The sequence below is a fragment of the Heteronotia binoei genome, chromosome 11 (genome assembly GCF_032191835.1).
Source record: "Heteronotia binoei isolate CCM8104 ecotype False Entrance Well chromosome 11, APGP_CSIRO_Hbin_v1, whole genome shotgun sequence".
NCBI classification, from domain to species: domain Eukaryota; kingdom Metazoa; phylum Chordata; class Lepidosauria; order Squamata; family Gekkonidae; genus Heteronotia; species Heteronotia binoei.
The window spans coordinates 69,355,846-69,376,026 of NC_083233.1; the positions used below are offsets into that span (position 1 = coordinate 69,355,846).

The window sequence follows — 20,181 nt, forward strand, 5'->3', positions numbered from 1 at the left end:
AACATCAGATGGGTCTGGGAATACAACTAGCTAACACAGAACGGCCAATTATAACAGAAATTAAGTGGTACAGGAGTCAAAATGATTTAGGCAGGATCCACCCATTTCCCTTTCCCCCTTGAAACAAGGGGTTTTGTTTTATAAAACAAACTGACAAATTGCAAGATCTATTTGGTTCATTAGTACACCCACTATTAATTTCAAAGCACCCTAATCTTTATCATGGAAAACATGTTAGATAAATTGTTCCCTGGCAACAGTGTTGTTACTTTGCTGCCTTTCCCCCATAAACATAAACTGGCATTATAAACTATTCAGAGTAGCATAAACAGAAAACACCAATTTCAGCTGTGCCCAGGTTTCAAAAAGTGACCTAACTCATGTTGGCACGCCACTTTCCAAGGCTGCCTATGCCCAGACAAAGATATTGTTAGATTCTCTTCAGAAGGCAAGGCAGGTAACTTTCACCTTCTGGGTAATGATTTCCAGTTACCTCTGTCCCCATTCTGGCGAAAGGCAATTGATTTCAGTTGATAACTTTGCATGGTGTGTATGACAGCGTAGAATAGTGAGTCACCTGTACAGGCCTTTTAGAGAAGTCAGCATCACAGTACTCCTGCTAGAAAATGGGGCACCATTTTATAAGTGAACAACTGAAACCGCTTTGCATCTCTGTATCTCTTGCAGCACGATAACTCTCTCCCTTTTCCTACAGCAGAGCTGAGCCATTTGAACACCTAAAGCTCACAACTAGTTTGCAGGCAATCATCCACTCTTGTCAGCTCTTGAGCTGTCCTCAATAATCAGGCTTGTAGCTGTAGTTCAGAACATACTTTTACTGAAAGACACAAGACTGCAGGTATGACTCGTTGTGTCAGATCTGGCTATGACCCCTTGAAAGGAAAAGGAAAGGTCCCTTGTGTAGACCTGGGGTGACGTTGCTTTCACAACGTTTTCACGGCAGACTTTTTACGGGGTGGTTTGCCATTGCCTTCCCCAGTCATCTACACTTCCCCCCCCCAGCAAGCCGGGCACTCATTTTACCGACCTCGGAAGGATGGGAGGCTGAGTCAACCTCGAGCTGGCAACCTGAAAATCCAGCTACCGCCGGGGATCGAACTCAGGTCGTGAGCAGAGCTTAGGACTGCAGTACTGCAGCTTTAACCCTCTGCGCCACGGGGCTCTTATGACCCCTTGAGCCAGATCTATATACTCTCTCCCAGGCCGTTACCAGCCCACCAAATTTCATAGCAAAAAGCTTGAGCAAAGCAGAGGTAACAGTTTCTCACCCAACCCCCAATGTGCGCCAGCAGGTGCTGAGACAGTCTCTGTTAGGAGATATCATGTTCCTGAGAACCAGACACAAGCCTCCCATCCAGGGGGCAGAGTGGATACTTCATGTGTTACAGGCAAAAGAGAAAGCAAGCAACGAAAGCAGCCCACAACATTCCCATCTGAGCTACAGCAAACAGTGAGGCCTACAGCCTGAGCAAAGACATGGCAAGGCCCCTTGACAACTCTCCCTGTTCAAGAACACCCTGATGATCTAAAGCAGTGGTTCCCAACCTGTAGGCCCTGAGCCAAAAGTAGGTCATACCACTGGTGAAAGTGAGTCCAGCCTTTGGCAGTTTTACTGACTGGTGCATCTTCTGTTGACTATACTAACCAAGTTTTGGACTTGTAGGTCACCCTACAAAGATGACTGGGGATCACTGATCTAAAGCATTATATAGTTTTCAGTTTTCTTTTAGGAGCTTGTGTGTTGTAGGTATATATTTTCAGAAGACGTCTGGGATCAACTGGAAAATCCTAACGGGTGTATTACCTAACAGACCTTCCTTATTTCAGCTTTTCACAATGGAGGCATTTCAAAGGTAGCAATATTCAGGAGAAATGCAGATACCATCTGCCTGGTCCCCTCCACTGAATTTTCAACATCATTACAGGTAATGCCATTCAAGGCTTCACACAGCATACAAATTCCAAATACACCAAGGAATTAGAAAAGTCTGTGCATGTTAAGGCATTTTACATGTCTTACAATTATGAGCCTATGTTGGGTTGACAAGTTTTAGAAATGTTGTGCTCCTACCCAAGTCTCTCCCCCACCCTCCCGTGAATCTGTTCTTTTTGACAGTTGTTCCTTCAGCAACTATCTCACTCAAGGGTTAGAACCATGTTATCCCTCAGGGAAGAGTACCACGGTTTGTTTTCTTTTTGGAATGCAGAATATATTCTGAACAGAAGTTAGAGTGAGAATTATGACTGGGAACAGAACTGATGAACTGCCATCGAAATTCTAGTCACTCTATAATAAAGGAAGGAGACTGCATTTTTTTTCGGTGTGCTTGCGTGACCTGCTCTTGCAGGCACCAGGATGATCATCCTTAATAAAAACTGCACGCTCTGTTAGCCAAAAAGCCTAGAATGTTTCTCCCCTAGGGATGTTCTCGGGGAGTGGGGGTTACTACCTAGACCCTCCTGTAACACTTTGCCATGCAGGACTCTTCAAACTCTAATGTTAATTCTGTGTACTACATGAGAAATATGAGCTAATGGCCCACACCTCTTGAGATCTGGGTGCATGAAACTGCATACTCAAGCTTCTGAATGCCCTTTACAAGAACTGGTTTTGCTGTCCTAATCTCAGGTACACCTGGAAAGCAGCACAGCGTGGAGAAGCAAAAAAGCACGCCGGCTACCTCTCATTTGAATAAAACATACCTTTGAGCTGTCGCTGGCCTCTTTCTGGAGGAAGAATCTTTTCTTAAATTCATAGTAAGCGTTGTACTGGTGCCATGGCTGGAGGAATTCAAACCTGTTAAAAAAAGGAACAAACGTGATTTGTTTTTTTAAAAAAACACACGGCAACCCGACAGAGCAAACACCAACCGCCATTTAATATTCCTTCACCCTGAGCAAAAAAATGCTATTTGATATTCTGAAATATAATAACTTATAACTAAATGCCCAGAAGATATATACGTTCAGAAGCAACAGCTCCGAGATTCTTAGGCAATAATGCTTTATCACTAACTTCTAGTAATCTCTTGAATTTTAATATAAGAGAATTACAACACATTACTTGAACAGCTCTCTTTGCAAAACAGACTGTCAATAAGGGGGAGGGGGGAAGCTGCTCTCTGTCACCGTATCATAAAATGAAATAATTAAGGAAAAAGCCCCTTGAGCTCACCTTGGATCATTCTTGGCACGAACGCTGGTCTCAAATTTAATCCCGTTCCTTGCAACGTATTCAGCCAGCTTGTCAATTACAGGCTGGATGTCCGGGGGTGGAGGGATGATGGCAACCACTGGAGGGATGGTGCTGAAAACATTGGAAGTTCATTATTTACACAAACATAAGTGCAGCCATGTTAAGCCTGTGGAGGAATTCACATTGGAGATCTCTGTGAGTAATGATGAGCTATTTCATGCTGAAAAGGCGGGTTTTCATAAGGCAAAGCTATCTGCATTTCATTAGGGGGGGAAAAATCAGATGCTGCCCCTGTGAAAGGAAGTTATGCATATTCTGCATTAGCTCAACACTTCTGACCAACTTATTTTGGGCACCAAAGTGTGAAGCTAGTTTGGTGTAGTGGTTAAGTGTGCAGACTCTTATCTGGGAGAGCCGCGTTTGATTCCCCGCTCCTCCACTTGCATCTGCTGGAATGGCCTTGGGTCAACCATAGCTCTTGCAGGAGTTGTCCTTGTCTCTCAGCCCCACCCACCTCACAGGGTGTCTTTTGTGGGGGAAGGAGATAAAGGAGATTGTAAGGCGCTCTGAGACTCTGATTCAGAGAGAAGAGGTGGGGTATAAATCTGCGGTCCTCTTCTAAAGTTCTGCAGGATGTCAGACCTTTTCACTACTCGCTGGAACACACCTTTGCAGAGCATGCCAGTTTCCAGGCCTCCGTCATACAACACCTGCAGTAAAAGCTTTTGTTACCAGGCGTTCATGAGGAATGCGGGGTTGCTGGTTAATCATATGCGCTGGATACGCAAGGTTACAGCTTTGCCCTGCCCGCGACCTAGAGAGAGCTGCAGCAATCAAGTCCTACTCCACTGGGAGCACCATGGTGACAACCCCACATGCCTGGCAGGATTCTTCCCCTCGAGCCATGGAACACAGGAAGCAGACAAGTGGGTCAGCTGCCTGAGGGGCAGGGCTGGCTCCCAATACCTCGAGGCAGGCTTGAGGTGTCGGTTGGCACTGCTGGTCGACAGAAGCCCAGCCAAGATCAGAGGCATCAAGCTGTCTGGCTAGCCAGGAAGGCAGCAGTGCCTGTGAACCCAAAGGTGTGGGTGTACGATGGCTGAGGGGGAGGAGATTGCCCTCTGGGCGATGCTGATTAGCTGAGCATTCTGGGTAAAAAACATAACAAAGCTTTTCCTGTATATAAACTTTCCCCTAAAGCCGTGAGGATCAGCAACTTGTTTCAAGTTCTTCACCGCCTAGCAGAATGCATGCTTTCCACGGCGTTCAAGCTGATGTGCAATATATGGGCGATTCTGATTGCTTCTGATGACATTTGTTTACTGTACTCTGTCCACAAAACACATTTGCTGGCGTCATTTGGTCACTCGAAACGAAACTGCAGTTGAAACAGCAAATGCACCAGGACTCCTCAGAAATCTCAGCATTTGAGATGTGGAGTAGCAACGTTCTGAACATCAACGGACGGCCTGTGCATAAAACTCTTAAGAATTAATTGAATATTTGAGTGTTATGCTTCTGCAAATAGAACATTTTATGAACTAAGTGGATACGCATAATATGCCTATTAGGGTGCTTTTTCCTCTATACTTTTTGTCCAAGTTTACATTACCTTTAAAGCCCTATATGGTCGAGGGCCTGCCTACCTTAGGGACCGTCTCTCCCCATATGTGCCCCAGAGAGTGCTGAGATCAGGGGGAAAGAACTGGTTGACAATCCCCGGGCCGAAAGAGGTCAAATTGAAGAGCACGTGTGAACGGGCCTTTTCGATCGTCGCTCCGCGCTGGTGGAATCAACTACCGGATGAGGTGCAGGCCGTGCGGAGTCTTGACCAATTCCGTAGGGCCTGCAAGACCACTCTTCTTAAAATGGCCTTCGCCTAAATGAAGGCTTAATGTAGACCTGCAGTAGATATAATCTACTATATCCATTCGCCACACCCACTGAGGAAAGTTTTCGTTAGATGTAGCACCGAAAATGTTAATTTTAATTGCAAATGATAGTTTTAATTGTGTTGGTTTTATTTACGAATTATGCATTGAACTGTATTGATGTTTTATAGTGTAAATTGCAATTTTATATGTTGTAAGCCGCTCTGAGCCTGCTTCGGCGGGGAGGGCGGGATATAAATAAAATGTATTATTATTATTATTACCATGAGATGCTGGCTGGGACCTCTCTACTGTTGTTGAGAACAACAACAACTGCATAACCAAAGATTTTAATCCAAAGCATTGGAAGCCCGAGCAAGAACAACCTCCATCTTGTATGAAGCGCTGTTAACGTCACAAAGTTCACTGTTTTGCTAAAGGACAAAGTTTGGGTCCAGAACTTTTAAGAAAAAACAAAATTTAAATCTGGGTATAAGCGTCCATGTGCATACACACTTCTTCAGATACACTGAAACAAGACTTCCTCGACCGTAACATATAGGTAGAAAAGGTGGGGGATTAGCTGCCACCAAGGGCTAATTAGAGTCAAGATGCACAAGTAACTGAGCAATATGTATAGCTAAAATTGGATTAAAGCAGTTGGTAAGCCCTGTGAACAGCAGCAAATTAGCATATATATATAATAAAAGATTTAACAGATACAAGAACTAAGTTTGAGTCCACCGGCACTTTTAAGCCCAACAAAGTATAATTCTGGGTATAAACGAGAACTGAATGACTTAGCACATGCAATGAGATAAGAACCTGGTATCTGTTAAGTCCTAAATTACATACAACCCAAACGGGGACCAATAACAATCAAGGAAACATTAATATTTGGAACAGATTACACTGCCAAACAGTTATTATGCGACCACAACTGTGCTGATTGCCCGGGGCATTTTTACAATTCTGCATTTTTAAAAGGGAGAGAGAACATGCCTTTAAGAGCATCATGTGTGAACCAAATGTGGCCAGCACTGGCACATGCATTATAGAACTCTTTATCTCCTGAGAAGCACCACAGTTCAAATACCTTTAGTGTAGAGTGAAAAATCCTTGCATCGGAACTGTCTTTTTAATTATTTTAATATTTACATGCACATACATCAAATTGGGAAAGCAAAAATCTTTCCATATCCAGGCCTGCATCAAGAAAACTACTCGTGACCCTTTCCTCCCCCCCCCCCCATGGGGGAACTACACCTTATTGGAAAACTGCAAGATGAAGGATTGATTCAGACTTCTCAGTGCTCCTGGAAAGTGCAACAGGAATGGATAGGGTCACTGGTAGGTTTATAGCTAGGAAGTACGCTGCTGGTAGCCTCATATATATGAATTGGCATTTTTACTTTTGAGATTTTATATGGAGATGCCATTACGTGTATGGTTCTACAGCCCAGCCAAAGAGCTGCTGCACTCATGGAAGTCATACTGGTCATGTGCATACATGAAGCTGCTAATTCATACCAACAGGAAAGCTGCACGAGGGCAGCCCAGTTGCAAGTCTGCTGGTGGCCAAGGAACTGAAAAAAAAGTTGCCAGGATGTGTGAACTGGCCTTAAGAGAAGTGAAAATACAACAACATTGTCAGAATATTCTGTAGCAAAACAGACTTGGGTGGCAGACCCATTTCTGTGTGTGTGTGTGTGTGTGTGTGTGTGTGTGCGCATGCACACAAGCATGTTTCAAGCTGGTTACCCAAGCTAACTCTTCAGGGAGTTATGAACCAAAAATGTGAATGCCGGGAAGCGATCCGAATAGTTGTCTGGTGGGTATTTAAACCTTTGATCAGCAGGCCTCCAAAGCAGCACTGCAGTCATTGATTGACTCCCAACTCCCCCTGCCCTCAAATAACACACAGGTAGGCAGCAGTGTTCCCCTCTAAGCTGCAGAGTCTTGTGAGCAAAAATTCTACTTTGTGAGCTACTGGCATTAAATTTGTGAGCTACGACAAAGATGTGTGAGCTGGAGGCTAAAAATCTGTGAGCTAGCTCACGCTAACTCAGCTTAGAGGGAACACTGGTGGGCAGGCAGTGCTGTTATTTCAGAAACACAAAGGCCTACAAGGTGTGCACGGTAACTGAAGTGGTATGCTGGGGGGGGGGGGAGGGCAGAAGAATCCCCAAAGGCAATGGCAAACCACATGGAAGTAAAGTGGGTATAAAATATGGTACCTCACAGAAGTTGCGGCAGGCATGGCTACGCTGCTGTCATCAGCTGCCTCCGAAGGTGGCGGAGGTGTCGTGCCAGGAGGGGGAGGCGCCGTTATTGTTGCAACTCCCGTAGTGCTCGAGACTGTCACCCCTGCCGGCAACCCACTGTAGTAAGTGGCAACATCGATGCCAGGGGGTGGAGGGGCAAGGCAGTACGTTCCATCTGGCAGCATGTAGTAACTGTAATACATGGCTGCCACGGCAGCTGTAAAAAGAAGTTTTATGATCAATGCTTCAGGCAGTTTTGGAAAAGAAAAGGGGAGAAAAGAACCACATAACGGAATTGTTTCTTTGTACCATCGCGACAAAGGATGGAGTGCTGCTCTCATTCAAATTTCAAACTTGCTAATGTGTCGTTTGCTTCTCTTGTACGCAAAATGTGGAACAGCACTCCTGTCAACACATTTGAGTTAAATGAGGCAGACACAACCAGGGCCAAATGGAAATGGCACCGGTGGTGAATGAGGAAGCAAACACAACGAAAGGAATCCCAAGTGTGCCGTTTTTCTTCAGAAGTTAATTCACTTTAGTGTGCCTTTTAGGTAAATTAAAACTATGCTTGCCTCATTATGACTGGAAAAATGCTGTAGCTTTATGGAACTGCTTTCTTTTTAACCACTGGAAGCAGCACTAAGGGGCTTTCAAGTTAGCATGCCCTTCGACAGGACTGCTAAAAAATCGGAAATTTTGTACTCCAGCAGGGCAAATCGTGCAGGCGCCATCAATTATACAAAACTAAGAACAGCTACATGATTTCTTTACACTGCGCAATTCTGAAATTCTTCCTGTTTTGCATAAATTTGTTCCAGGCCCAGGGCAAATTGGCTTAAACAAAGCACAAATTACTGTGATGGCTGAACACAGCCACTGTCTTTCAGAGGTGTTTGTCTGCCATTACAGATACAACCATCAAGTGGCCCCAGGTAAACTTCTGGGAAACACAGAGATTTAATGAATTACTTTCCTGTCTTTTGGCTCCAAAGGGGCCTCCTGGATTCCCAGATGCTCCATTTGAAAATGACAGTGTAAAACCTCTACTCTACTGCCCAAAAGAAAATACAGATTATGTTTCCTCTCTTAAAAGGTATATACTGGCGTCTCTAACTCTCAAGACTGAACGGGATTTCAAACTCAAAAGGGCACAAGACGTTTACAAGTGTGCAAAACCAACCAGGGTGGAAAACATCATTCTCATTGTCAAGGTTCTATGTGAATGAATGCTACAAAATTTCATGTTTGCAAGTGTTCCATTTCTGATCACTGTAATGCGCGTTACAAAACAGCTCAGCTGTTTACAGAACCACCTTGCTGCCATGCGTTGGAAAAAGTCTGCATAATTCATGTGTTCCGCAAGCACAACAAAAATTATGAAGGGTTTTTTACCCTAGAGACAAAAAAAAATGCCTAAAGTTCACAGCTGTTAATGTGCTATTTTATAAATTATACATGTATGAATTCCTCATTTATGAAAACTCCAGCTGAATGTGCCACTGGTAGCAGAAGAAGAGTTGAGTCTGGAATTTGGCTGCTTTAATTTCAACTGTGGCAGTGAACCTCTCCAAATCACGGAGGAAAAAATAACGGTTTGTATATCAAAGTCACTTTAAACCAGGCTGTAAGGCAACCAACCACAGAAGAAGGGAAACGGGTTCAACAAAGACAAGCTGTGAAGATAGGAAATGTTAACCGAGGCCAAAAGGAAACATTTCTGTGAATGGAAAGGCTCAGAGATCAGAGCCTACCAGGTACCAACGTAGCAGCAGTGAACAGAGATGGTGTGTACAATGCCATCTATATGAAAGATGTTTGCAGCAAGGTGCATACAACAACCACTGGCATGCACGTGCCTAAGACACAAAGAAGGGTGTCCATAAAATATGGCAGAAATTTAATTCTGACAACCTGAAGGGAAAGCTGCCAATATACTTTGAAACAACAGGGGCGTATTTTCTTTCAAAGCTTCTGGTAACACAGAGCTTGGAAGTGCACCTTTTACACACTGAATTTTCATTCAGAGAAAGAAGCCATGTTATAGGAGGGGGGATTACTCCAATGCTTGTTCACTGTCATCCCCTTTACAGGGCTCTGAATACAAAAGGGACAATCTTACTTAGCCTTGCTAAGTAATTAATTAGCCATGCTGAGAACTGCCAAACCCCATGGGCCCTGAGAAGGGAGTTTGCAACTACATGAACCACCCTACTCAATTTAATTACATATTTACAAAATCTGCCACATGCTACATATTTTGCTTCAACACAAAGAATAAACCTAAGTTCTTTTCCAAAGCCAGGCTCCCTTTAAAGGCTCCATACAGTTTATTTCCAAGCTCACTATATCTCCAGTACATCAAAGTTGGAATCCAGCGGCACCTTTAAGACCAACAAAGACCTTTAAGATCAACAGTTTTATTCATGATATAAACTTTCATGCGCAAGCACACTTCGTCAGATACACTGCCTTACTTACAAGGCATGGAGTGCTGGGTGGGGCATCTAGATAATTAAGTGGCCCTTCTTGATAGCAACTCCCCCCCCCCCCCCGTGAATAAGGCTTGAGGAACTGTTTCAATGTATCTGATGAAGTGTACTTGCACAGGAAAACTTATACCGTGAATAAAACTTTGTAAGTCTTAAAGGTGCCAATGGACTCAAACTTTGTTCTGCTGCTTCAGACTGACATGGCTTTTTCTCCAGTATTAATAACGTCCTCTTTTATCCAACTTGAATTACCCAGGTAAACGTTCCAGATCAAATGAATGCTGATTTGAATGCTGGTTCATCTTCGTTAACTCAATTCCAGCAATACAAAGCATATTTCTATAAAATATCCACTTGCTTTAGAAACTAATGGAGCACAGTTAAGCTACCCTGAGTTACCTAGAAATCACACACACACAGAACCAACAAGTTATAAGTGCAGTTTAATGCCTTTCATGAATAAAACCTGAGAAGTTTCTCATCAAAATTATTTAACTATTCTTGGTACTTTAGGCTTTTTCTTCTGTACCAAAGATAATCACAATCCCATCACATCTCTTTAAAATACTGGATACAGTGTCAACAAGAGAGATCCACCCACAGCCTTTCAAACAAACTGAATTCACCAGTACTATATAATCTAGAAATTTCCTTTTGTGAGAGGAGCAAAAGGTCAGCTTTCAGCTGTTTTACTTATGTGCTCCTGGAGATAAGAGGTAGAAAAAGAAATAATTTTCTTCGCCAGTGTACTACTTGTTGTGAAAGAATGAAGTTCTACAATTTAATCATTGACATTTCTTGAAGAAAACAGTGGCCACTGATATTTACTCAGTCAAATTACCAGGAAGATAGAGAGCTTTTAATATTTTTAAGAACAAACATCTTCCACCCCAAGAGCGCAAGATTTGGGGACAGTTAATCCCAAAGGGGTATAATAAGTGAATGAAGGGGGCGGGAATGAAGCACTGCTTACCAAAGGGATTGTGTGAGCTAAATGATTCCAACACTTAATTGTATGATCCCAGCACAAAACTTATCAAACAGCACTATGTTGATATGGCTGTTAATGAAGTGCTTACTGACCAGTATTTTAAAAATTCATTTCTTCCTGTTTTGAATGAAAATAAAAATGCAAGTGTAAGGCATTAGGAGTATCTTAGATCCCAAAAGAACTAAAAAGAAGATGACTGCAGATTTATACCCTTCCCTTCTCTCTGAATCACATACTCAGGGCGGCTTAAAGGTAAAAGGTAAAGGTAGTCCCCTGTGCAAGCACCAGTTGTTTTCGACTCTGGGATGATGTTGCTTTCACAATGTTTTCACGGCAGACTTTTTACGGGGTGGTTTGCCATTGCCTTCCCCTGCCATCTACACTTTCCCCCCAGCAAGCTGGGTAACTCATTTTACCAACCTCGGAAGGATGGAAGGCTGAGTCAACCTCAAGCCAGCTACCTGAACCAGCTTCCTCTGGGATCCAACTCAGGTCATGAGCAGAGGGCTCTGACTGCAGTACTGCAGCTTTACCACTCTGCGCCATGGGGCTCTCAGAGTGGCTTACAATCTCCTATATCTTCTCCCCCCACAACAGACACTCTGTGAGGTGGGTGGGGCTGAGAGGGCTCTCACAGCAGCTGCCCTTTCAAGGACGACCTCTGCCAGAGCTATGGTTGACCCAAGGCAATTGCAGCAGCTGCAAGTGGAAGAGTGGGGAATCAAACCCCGGGTATCATTACAGACCCCCAGACACAATCCCCATTAGTTGCTGCCATGTACTATAGGCGTCATAGTTTCAATATACTTATTTCAGATTGTATCATTGTCAAAATCATTCCTTTAAAATATGGCTTGTTTTTACTTCTTTTATACCCAACTATTCTCCTCGATGGGGGCCCAAAGTGGCTGACAACCATCTTTTCTCCATTTTACCCTCATAACGATCCTATGAGGTAGATTAGGCTGAGAACACGCAACCGGGCCAATGTCACCCAGCGAGTTTCCACGGCATGAATGGGGGAATCAAACCTGAGTGTCCCACACCCTAGGTTGATGCTTGAGCCTCGAACAATTAGCGATGTGCTTTTTGAAAGCACTGGTAACTTCATTCAGTTTCTTGAACGCAGCTGCAAAGGTCACAGCTGGCTGCCACAAGACATTCTCTTTCAACAGAGAATAAAGCAGAGATGCTCACAATCATTATTACTAAGCCTGAACTCTCCCTAGAAGCTAAAAATGACTAAACTGAGGCTATTGTACTTTGGTCACATTGTAGGATCACTGGAAAAGGTAACAGTGACAGGACAAGCTGAAGGCAGCAAAAAAAGTGGAAGACCCAACATGAGATGGATTGACTCAATCAAGGAAGCCATAGCCCTCCATTTGCAAGACCTGAACAAGGCTGTTAATGACAGGATGTTGCGGAGGACATTCATTCATAGGGGCACCATAAGTTACAAGTGACTTGATGACACTTCACACACAAGCATACACAACTGCATCTCAGCCACTGAGATCTCAGCAATCAGGCCTGAAAATAATACTGAAGGTATTAAGGTACAGAACAACCCAATGGTACGTAGAAGACTTAGCACTGCCTTGAGAAAACCAATTAACTCAACCATTTAATTAATATCCATAAAAGATCTGGGGAAATAAAATGTCTGTACAACCTATCCCAAGTGGACTACTGGGGATAAACCTTGATACACGCTCTACAATAGAACTTGGAACAATAGGCTCCAAATGGCAGGATAAGAATATTAGACACATGTCATTTTACTGTTTAAAGAGATCTCTGCCCTGACCTGGATAGCCTAGGCTAACCCAGTTTTATCAGATCCTGGAAACTAAGCAGGGTGAATTGTGGTTGGGACAGCACCAAGAAGAACCTTGATTGTAACACAGAAGGAGGCAATGGCAAATCACCTCTGAACATGACCTGCCTTGAAAACCCTACGGAGTCTCCACAAATGAGCTGCAACTTGATGGCAGAAAAAGAGGTGTGGTCTAATATGCAAATGAGCTCCTGCCAGAATTCCACCCCTGAATTCGATACCTCTGGCTTAAAGTGTCAGGCTACTATCTGGGAGATCAAGTTCTGAACTCGCCATCTGCCATGGAAGTTAGCTGGGTAACCTTGGCTCAAGTCAGTCTCTCTGAGCCTAACCTAGCTCACAGATTGATTGCTATAAGGATAAAGTGGCGGAAGGAAGAATGATGCTGAAAGCTGATTTAAGTCTAGACTGGGGAGAAAAGTGGAGCATAAGTTTTCAAATAAAGGTAGTGCATGTTTTAACGCTTTCACACAAGCAAGCTTTAGGTTATAAATGTTTAAATGTATTATTGGTACTGAAATAATATTAAGACCATCTCAGAGATCCCTCTGAGACTCCTGAAGGCACATTCCTTAAGCAAAGATTTCTGATGAGGGATTTATCTACAGCTTCCTTACCCTGGTTGGCAAAATACTGGAAAAATAAATTAATATAAATAATGGATAAATGGACAAAGGACACAATGAAGATCATGCTAATGAACAGGTTGATATCTTTTAAATGATAATGGGAAGGAACAGAACACATTTTAATTTATACTGTAATAAAATATTAACAAAATTATATAACCTTAATTTTCTGGGTTGATTTCAATAACAACATGGCAATTATGAAGCCTAATATAATGAAAGGTAGTGGAAGCATTTCTAAAGCAAGGCTGCATAGTAGGGGATCAGGGATAAACTCAGCACTTTCCTACCTTAAGAAAAAGCTAACTCCAATCTCTAGACACAGACTTCAATTATGTATTTAGCAGGCAATGAGATCTGCAGACATCTGATTATAACGGGGGAAATCTGAGCTGCAGCAATTTGGGGTTTGTTTTCTGCACAGTGCTGTGAAATCTGACAGCATGTGGGAACATGAAATATTTTCAAGCTCCAGCTTTTAAGCAATCTGTCCTTAGGTATATACCATCTTGCTCAGATTGGCACAGAGCAAGTTTTCATACTAGTACAGTAGATAAAGGCATCAGGGTTCTTCTAATTCTTCTTCCATGCTGTCTGAAACATCAATCAACTGTCCTGTGGAAGGGGGTGGTCTAGCCAACTAATTAGCCACTCCAGTCGTCAATATTGGTAGAAAGGCAGGATATAACAAAAGAGACAGAGCCTAAGGACAGCAATGGCAGATGAACAGAACAGGTTTACACTGCGGTGCAGCAAATCACAGGTTGCCCCAGTGCAAAATGGCCTCATGGAGCAGCTGGTGTGAAATCGCTAGCTTGCTCCGGAGGGAAAAAGAAGCCCGTTGCAGAGCAAGGTTAGTGAGGAATCAGCCAGAGTTTGGCTGTGCCATCTGAACCAGCCCTGGAAATCTTTATAAACTCCTATACAAGATCTTGATTTATTATTACTATTGGTTTCTCCCTTGTACATTCCGTATTTAGACTATGAGCTCTTTGGGAGCAATCGTTCACACATTCTGTCTAGTGAATTGCTGCAACAAGCCCCAAATCCCATGAGATTGGACAAACTTCCCTAAAAGAAATTGTTAGGTTTTTTTTTTTTTTTAAATTTCTATCCAACAGCTAAGTCAAAGTTCAGAGAGTGAAAAAACAGTGAGCCCGAGATTTATGTTAAGTTTATACTAGTTGGCAAAAGGTAACATGACCTCTGATGCTTAGTCTGTGTAAAGGCAGTCCTGAGAACTAAAAAATTTGTGCCAAGAAAAATCATGCTGCAACCAGGATAAATTATGTAAACTGGACACATTTAAACACCCTCATTCTGAAAAAAAAAAATCTACTTTCTATACTTGCTACCACATTTCCCCCCACTCCCAACTCGAAACCTTATTTATTCACCCCTCTGGCTTCCAGTATTTCAAGCAGACATTTTTCTTTAAAGCATTCCTATGAATTCACAATGCTTATATAGCCTTGGTCACAATTAATAATATTTTCAAGGGGGAAAAGTCATCTGATGATCCCTGTATGAATCAAAATCGCTAGAACAATGTGCCCTTATTTCATACTTAAATGCTAAGATAAAAAATAATCTATGCTAAACAGTCATTTGTTTGCATTATAAAATGCTGCAGTTCTAAACCTTTCCTGGTGTTAAAATTACCCAAAATTTACATTTATGTTTTTGCCCTTCCGTTATTTTTAGGACTCTTCTAATTGCCTCTTCAAAATCTAACAAAATACAGATTTTTGCACTGTATCCCACAAGTGTCTTTTATAGCTGCCCTTGAGACTGTTTTTATCTTTCTGAAGTATAGTCAAGTGAAGAGACGCTACGAGAGGTTCAAATGTGATAAATTATAGAGATTGCTATTTCATTTTCTGCTAGTGAGTGCTGCTCTTTGGCAATCTGCTTTTCCAAACAGATTTGAAATTGCTGCTGCAATCTGATATTCGTTATGCATGGAGGTGGGTTGGCTTGAAAGAACAGAAATCCGTCCCCCCTCTTGCTGCCTCCCTTCTTACTCTATCACCTGGTGTCTCTCCCTGCCATTAACCCCACTTGCCCAGCTGCCATTTTCTCATCATGTGCCCAATCAACCATTCTGTCTCCTGGAGCACCTCCAGATCTGCAGAAACATAAACCCTAGACCAGGGGTGGCCGAACTGTGGCTCGGGAGCCACATGTGGCTCTTTCACACATATTGTGTGGCTCTTGAAGCCCCCACCACCCAGTCAGCTGGCTTGGAGAAGGCATATGTTTCTTTAAATCACTTCTTTAAAGCCAAGCCAGCCATCAGCTTGGAGAATGGATTTAAAGGTAAAGTTGCTTTCTTTCCACCACTCCCTTCTTCCTCCATCTGTCTGCTTTCCTTCCTTCCTTGTCTTCTGCATTTATGTCTTGTGGCTCTCAAACATCTGACGTTTATTCAATGTGGCTCTTGCGTTAAGCAAGTCTGGCCACCCCTGCCTAGACCTATGTACCCCTCCTCCTTGTGGGTTTTTTAAATCTGTGTGGGAGCATCACCCACCACTGGTAGAGATAAGCAGGCCTTTTTTTTGTAGCAGTAACTCCTTTGCATATTAGGCCACACACCCCTGATGCAGCCAATCCTCCAAGAGCTTACAGGGCTCTCAGTACAGGGCCTACTGTAAACTCTTGGAGGATTGGCTACATCAGGGGTGTGTGGCCTAATATACAAAGGAGTTACTGCTACAAGAAAGGCCCTGGAGATAAGATTTAAGAATATTAATGTCAAGATGCATCGGCGATGGTGTTTTGGGCAGGGTGCTATGCTCTTAGGGTCTGCCCTGTCTCCTCCTTATGAAAAGTGAGACTCCACTAGGAAAGAAGAAGCACCCAGTGGTTCTTGTTAAAACTCAGGTTCCTTGCCTCCCAGGAGCTTCAGAAGATCCCCTACCATCTGGCACAACTGGTTCCCATCCAAGAGCCAGAGGTCCAGGTGAATCAGGAACCCTATCAGTGGTTCTTTTCAGTACTTGTCTTCAGTATCAAAGGAGGTGGAGGGCCTGGACTGAAACTTGGATGAGGTGGAGGAGCATTTAACTGGTGGACTGGGGCCTTCCCTCCTCTAGCTGTGAACAGGAGGAAGATGCTACTTCCGGAGTCTTGGCAGAATCAAAGACTCAACTCTGGTTGTACAGCAGAGTTATCGTCTATCTGTACAGCTTCACAGTTCAGCATGTGCTGGTATGACAGCTCTCTAACCCAGTTCATGCTAAATACAGGACTGCTCCTTGCAGTAAGGCTCCTACTATCATCAGGCTCAACAAATCCCATAGCACCTTAGAAATCTTACTGTGGTGCCTACCACATACAAGAACATGGAGTTGCCACTGCCTGATCATGAGAGAAGAAGATTGCAGATTTATACTCCACTGTTCTCTCTGAATCAGAGTCTCACAGTAGCTTACAATCTCCTTTATCTTCTTCCCCCACAACAGACACCCTGTGAGGTAGGTGGGGCTGAGAGAGCTCTCCCAGAAGCTGCCCTTTCAAGGACAACTCTTGCGAGAGTTATGGCTGATCCAAGGTCATTCCTGCAGCTGCAATTGGAGGAGTGGGAAATCAAACCAGGTTCTCCCAGATAAGAGTCCACACACTAAGCCACTACACCAAACAATCCTAAGCAGGTCTACTCTGAATTCTACTAAAGTCTATTCAATGGGGCTTACACCCAGGAAAGTGCTCGATTGCACTGTATAAGTTAACTTGACACCATTCAGTGGTAGTCAATGGATTCTTAATCAGTCCTGTGCTGGCTCCCAAAATTTAGTTAAATGGAGATATTTTTTTTTAAGCAACACTGAAATTAAGAGAAACCGGGGGAAGTTAAGTTAGGATTACAGGTCAGGCTATAGGTTGCAATGACAACCAAGATTCCCCCCATATATATTCATATACTACAAACACTTTTCTCATGGCTGAAATGAAACAAGAAACTGTGAAGAGCTTAAGATTAGGTTTTGTGGTAGCAGACAGAGAACAGGACCTCAACACATGCACATTTGGAGATGAGCTCCAAGAGAAACAATTTAGTGCATACTTATCCACTCTAAAATGCTTTATCGAGAAAGTACAGCATTTTGTCAACCAAAGCTTCACAAGAGGTAACAGTGGAAGGCTACCGTTTGCTGCACCATGCTAACAAGCATACATCTGCCAAGCTCTGATAAAACACATGAATTGGAAGCAAAATAATTTTCTTAAGAAAAAACCCTATGGGCAGAGGAGAGACATCTTTTGGTGTAGTGGTTAAGTGTGCGGACTCTTATCTGGGAGAACCGGGTTTGATTCCCCACTCCTCCACTTGCACCAGCTAGCATGGCCTTGGGTCAGCCATAGCCCTGGCAGAGGTTGTCCTTGAAAGGGCAGCTGCTGTGAGAGCCCTCTCCAGCCCCACCCACCTCACAGGGCGTCTGTTGTGGGGGAGGAAGGTAAAGGAGATTGTGAGCCGCTCTGAGACTCTTTGGAGTGGAGGGCGGGATATAAATCCAATATCTTCTTCTTTAAAGCAGTAAAAGAACAGCTGAAACCTGGACAAGCCAAGTCACTGGGCAGCAAAGTATTCAGATATCTGATATCCCAAAACAATTCTGAGCTGTGATTTGAGATGAAAAGAGCGGCAGAAGTATTGCTCTCCCTTTAAAGAGTTTTAAAAAAAATCAATGCAGTTTTGAGTGAAGCTTGCACTCCTCCCAAATTCCAACGTGTTTCCTTCAAATTATAATCTGGCAGATACTTTTACAATTCCACTGCTTCAGTAATATTCATTCTTGGACTGTAGTGTGCAATTCACAGCATCCTGCCACAAACATGCAGCTGTACCACCAAAAGCCTGCTCTAGTACAGAATTTCTGTGAAGCTGCTGAACAAAACCTGTGTGGAATGGCACCCTGAAAACCAACAAAATCTTCCAAGGTATAAACTTTCATGGGTCACAGTGCACTTCATCAGATGCACACAGGAAGGAAGATCCTTCAGTCCTTATATTCAGGTCAGAAGGTGGAAGGAGTGTGAGAAAGAAAGGCCCACTGAAGCCAGGGCACAGAGGTACACGGCAAAATGTAACTGGGTGATAAAACAGATGTGGGAAATGCAGAAACACTGCTAAGCATTGCCCTTTAAATGCAGCATTTATGTGCACCAAGAATATGTGAGTGAATACCAGATGGTATTCCATACATATCAGCATTTCATTAAATATAAGGCACAGTCACTCTTTTCTCTGGACGGCCATGGCGCAAATCTATAAACAAGACACCATCCTTAAGACATTTCCACCAGGATTCTTAATCCAAGGTAAATGAACCACTACTGGCAAAGCGGGGAAGTGGAAAGGGAGAAAACACGGATGGTTGGGCCATGCAGATAATCCGAGACATCAACACAGTTGAAGACAATCAATGCAGGGATGTTTGCCAAGTGACAGTTTTATCAAGTGATAACAACTACCTCAAGTGGCATCAAGCGTATACTGGCATCTAATTAGCAAAAAAGGTCAATCATTTTTGGCTGGGACTAGCAGGCTGTTTGCCAATGCTACAACCTAAAACTGAGAAGATACGGAGAAGGCAATAACCAACAAGAGCTCAAGGAAACATAAAATTAAAGGACAGGCCTGGCTGTGATGACTGCCCACTCAATCTCCTATGGTAGTCAATCCATTAAAAGAGAGAGATCCTGACAGTCCACAACTATTAAAGTCTTGTAGTCACATGCATGGACAGTGGCCATATTCTGTTCAATTAGAGGAGGGACTGTGGCTTGGCGGGAGGGCATCTGCTTGGCATGCAGAAGGTCCCAGGCATCTCCAGTGAAAGGATCCAGTTAAAGGACAGTAGGAGATATGAAAGACCCCTCTGCCTGAGACTCTAGAGAGCTGCTGCTCCCAGTTTGAGTAGACAATATTGCCTTTGCTGGAGCAACGGTTTGATTCAGTACAAGGCAGCTTTGTTTGTTCAATCAAAGCCAAAAAAAGAAAACAAACAAGTTGCAGGGGAATAGTGCAAGTTGCGCATAGGAACTGAAACTGTAATAATAATGGAAGGACACTTTCAGAGGCATTGCTAACATTAAGAGAGATGGAAATGGGGCTCTTTACAAGCTGCAGAAAGCCAAACTCTTTATGATTCTACACATGGGTAGCTACAAATACTGGTAATAGTCATACAACTGAGAACCATTTGCATTAACTGCAGTCAGTATAGTAGGCATTGTTCCCTCTAAACTGCAGTGTCTTGTGAGCAAAAATTCTACTTTGTGAGCTACTGGCATTAAAGTTGTGAGCTACTGCATAAATTAGTGTGCTCTGGGGTAATCCTTCCTCCTGAGTAAAGACAAAACTGTGTGAGCTGGAGGCTAAAAATCTGTGAGCTAACTCACATTAACTCAGCTTAGAGAGAACACTGATAGTAGGGGGCCTCAATGAAAGGTTTTAGACTGGCAGGCACGACTGTTCAATATCTTTTGGGTTATCTGACCAGCTATGACCAATTTACACACATTTTAAAAATGATTTATTTTTTGTATTTATTTACTGGTTTACTTTAGATTTTTATCCCGCCTCTCCACAAGTGGACTTAGGGAGGCTAACAATCATTTTGAAACACAATTTCAGATTACAATTTTAAAACCATAAAACTTAAGCAATTAAAACTACATAGTTGGTGCTACTCAAAATTTTTTGATACAGGTGGATCACAGCTTTCATTCTTCGGCAGTCTAATCACAGTTTCTTCTGTTTTTCTGATGGTGGCCCTTGTTCCTTGTAACTGGTATTGCTCAGCAGCATAGAGGCAGAAGCCCTCTCCCATTTAAATACTGTTTAAACTAAGCAGCCTACAAATGCTGTGCT

At 43.1% G+C, this 20,181-nt stretch overlaps 1 protein-coding gene across 7 annotated transcripts in view; it reads right to left on the reverse strand.

Annotated features, from left to right (window-relative positions):
• The window catches only part of SFSWAP (splicing factor SWAP), a 161,023-nt gene that overhangs the window by 98,546 nt on the left and 42,296 nt on the right, over window positions 1-20,181 (reverse strand). For all 7 annotated transcript variants that reach the window (XM_060249084.1, XM_060249086.1, XM_060249087.1 and 4 more), the window contains exons 8-10: window positions 7,326-7,569; window positions 3,197-3,328; window positions 2,725-2,818 (exon numbers count right to left, since the gene is read on the reverse strand). In XM_060249084.1, the coding sequence (XP_060105067.1) occupies window positions 2,725-2,818; window positions 3,197-3,328; window positions 7,326-7,569 (470 nt within the window). The remainder of the gene's footprint in view (window positions 1-2,724; window positions 2,819-3,196; window positions 3,329-7,325; window positions 7,570-20,181) is intronic.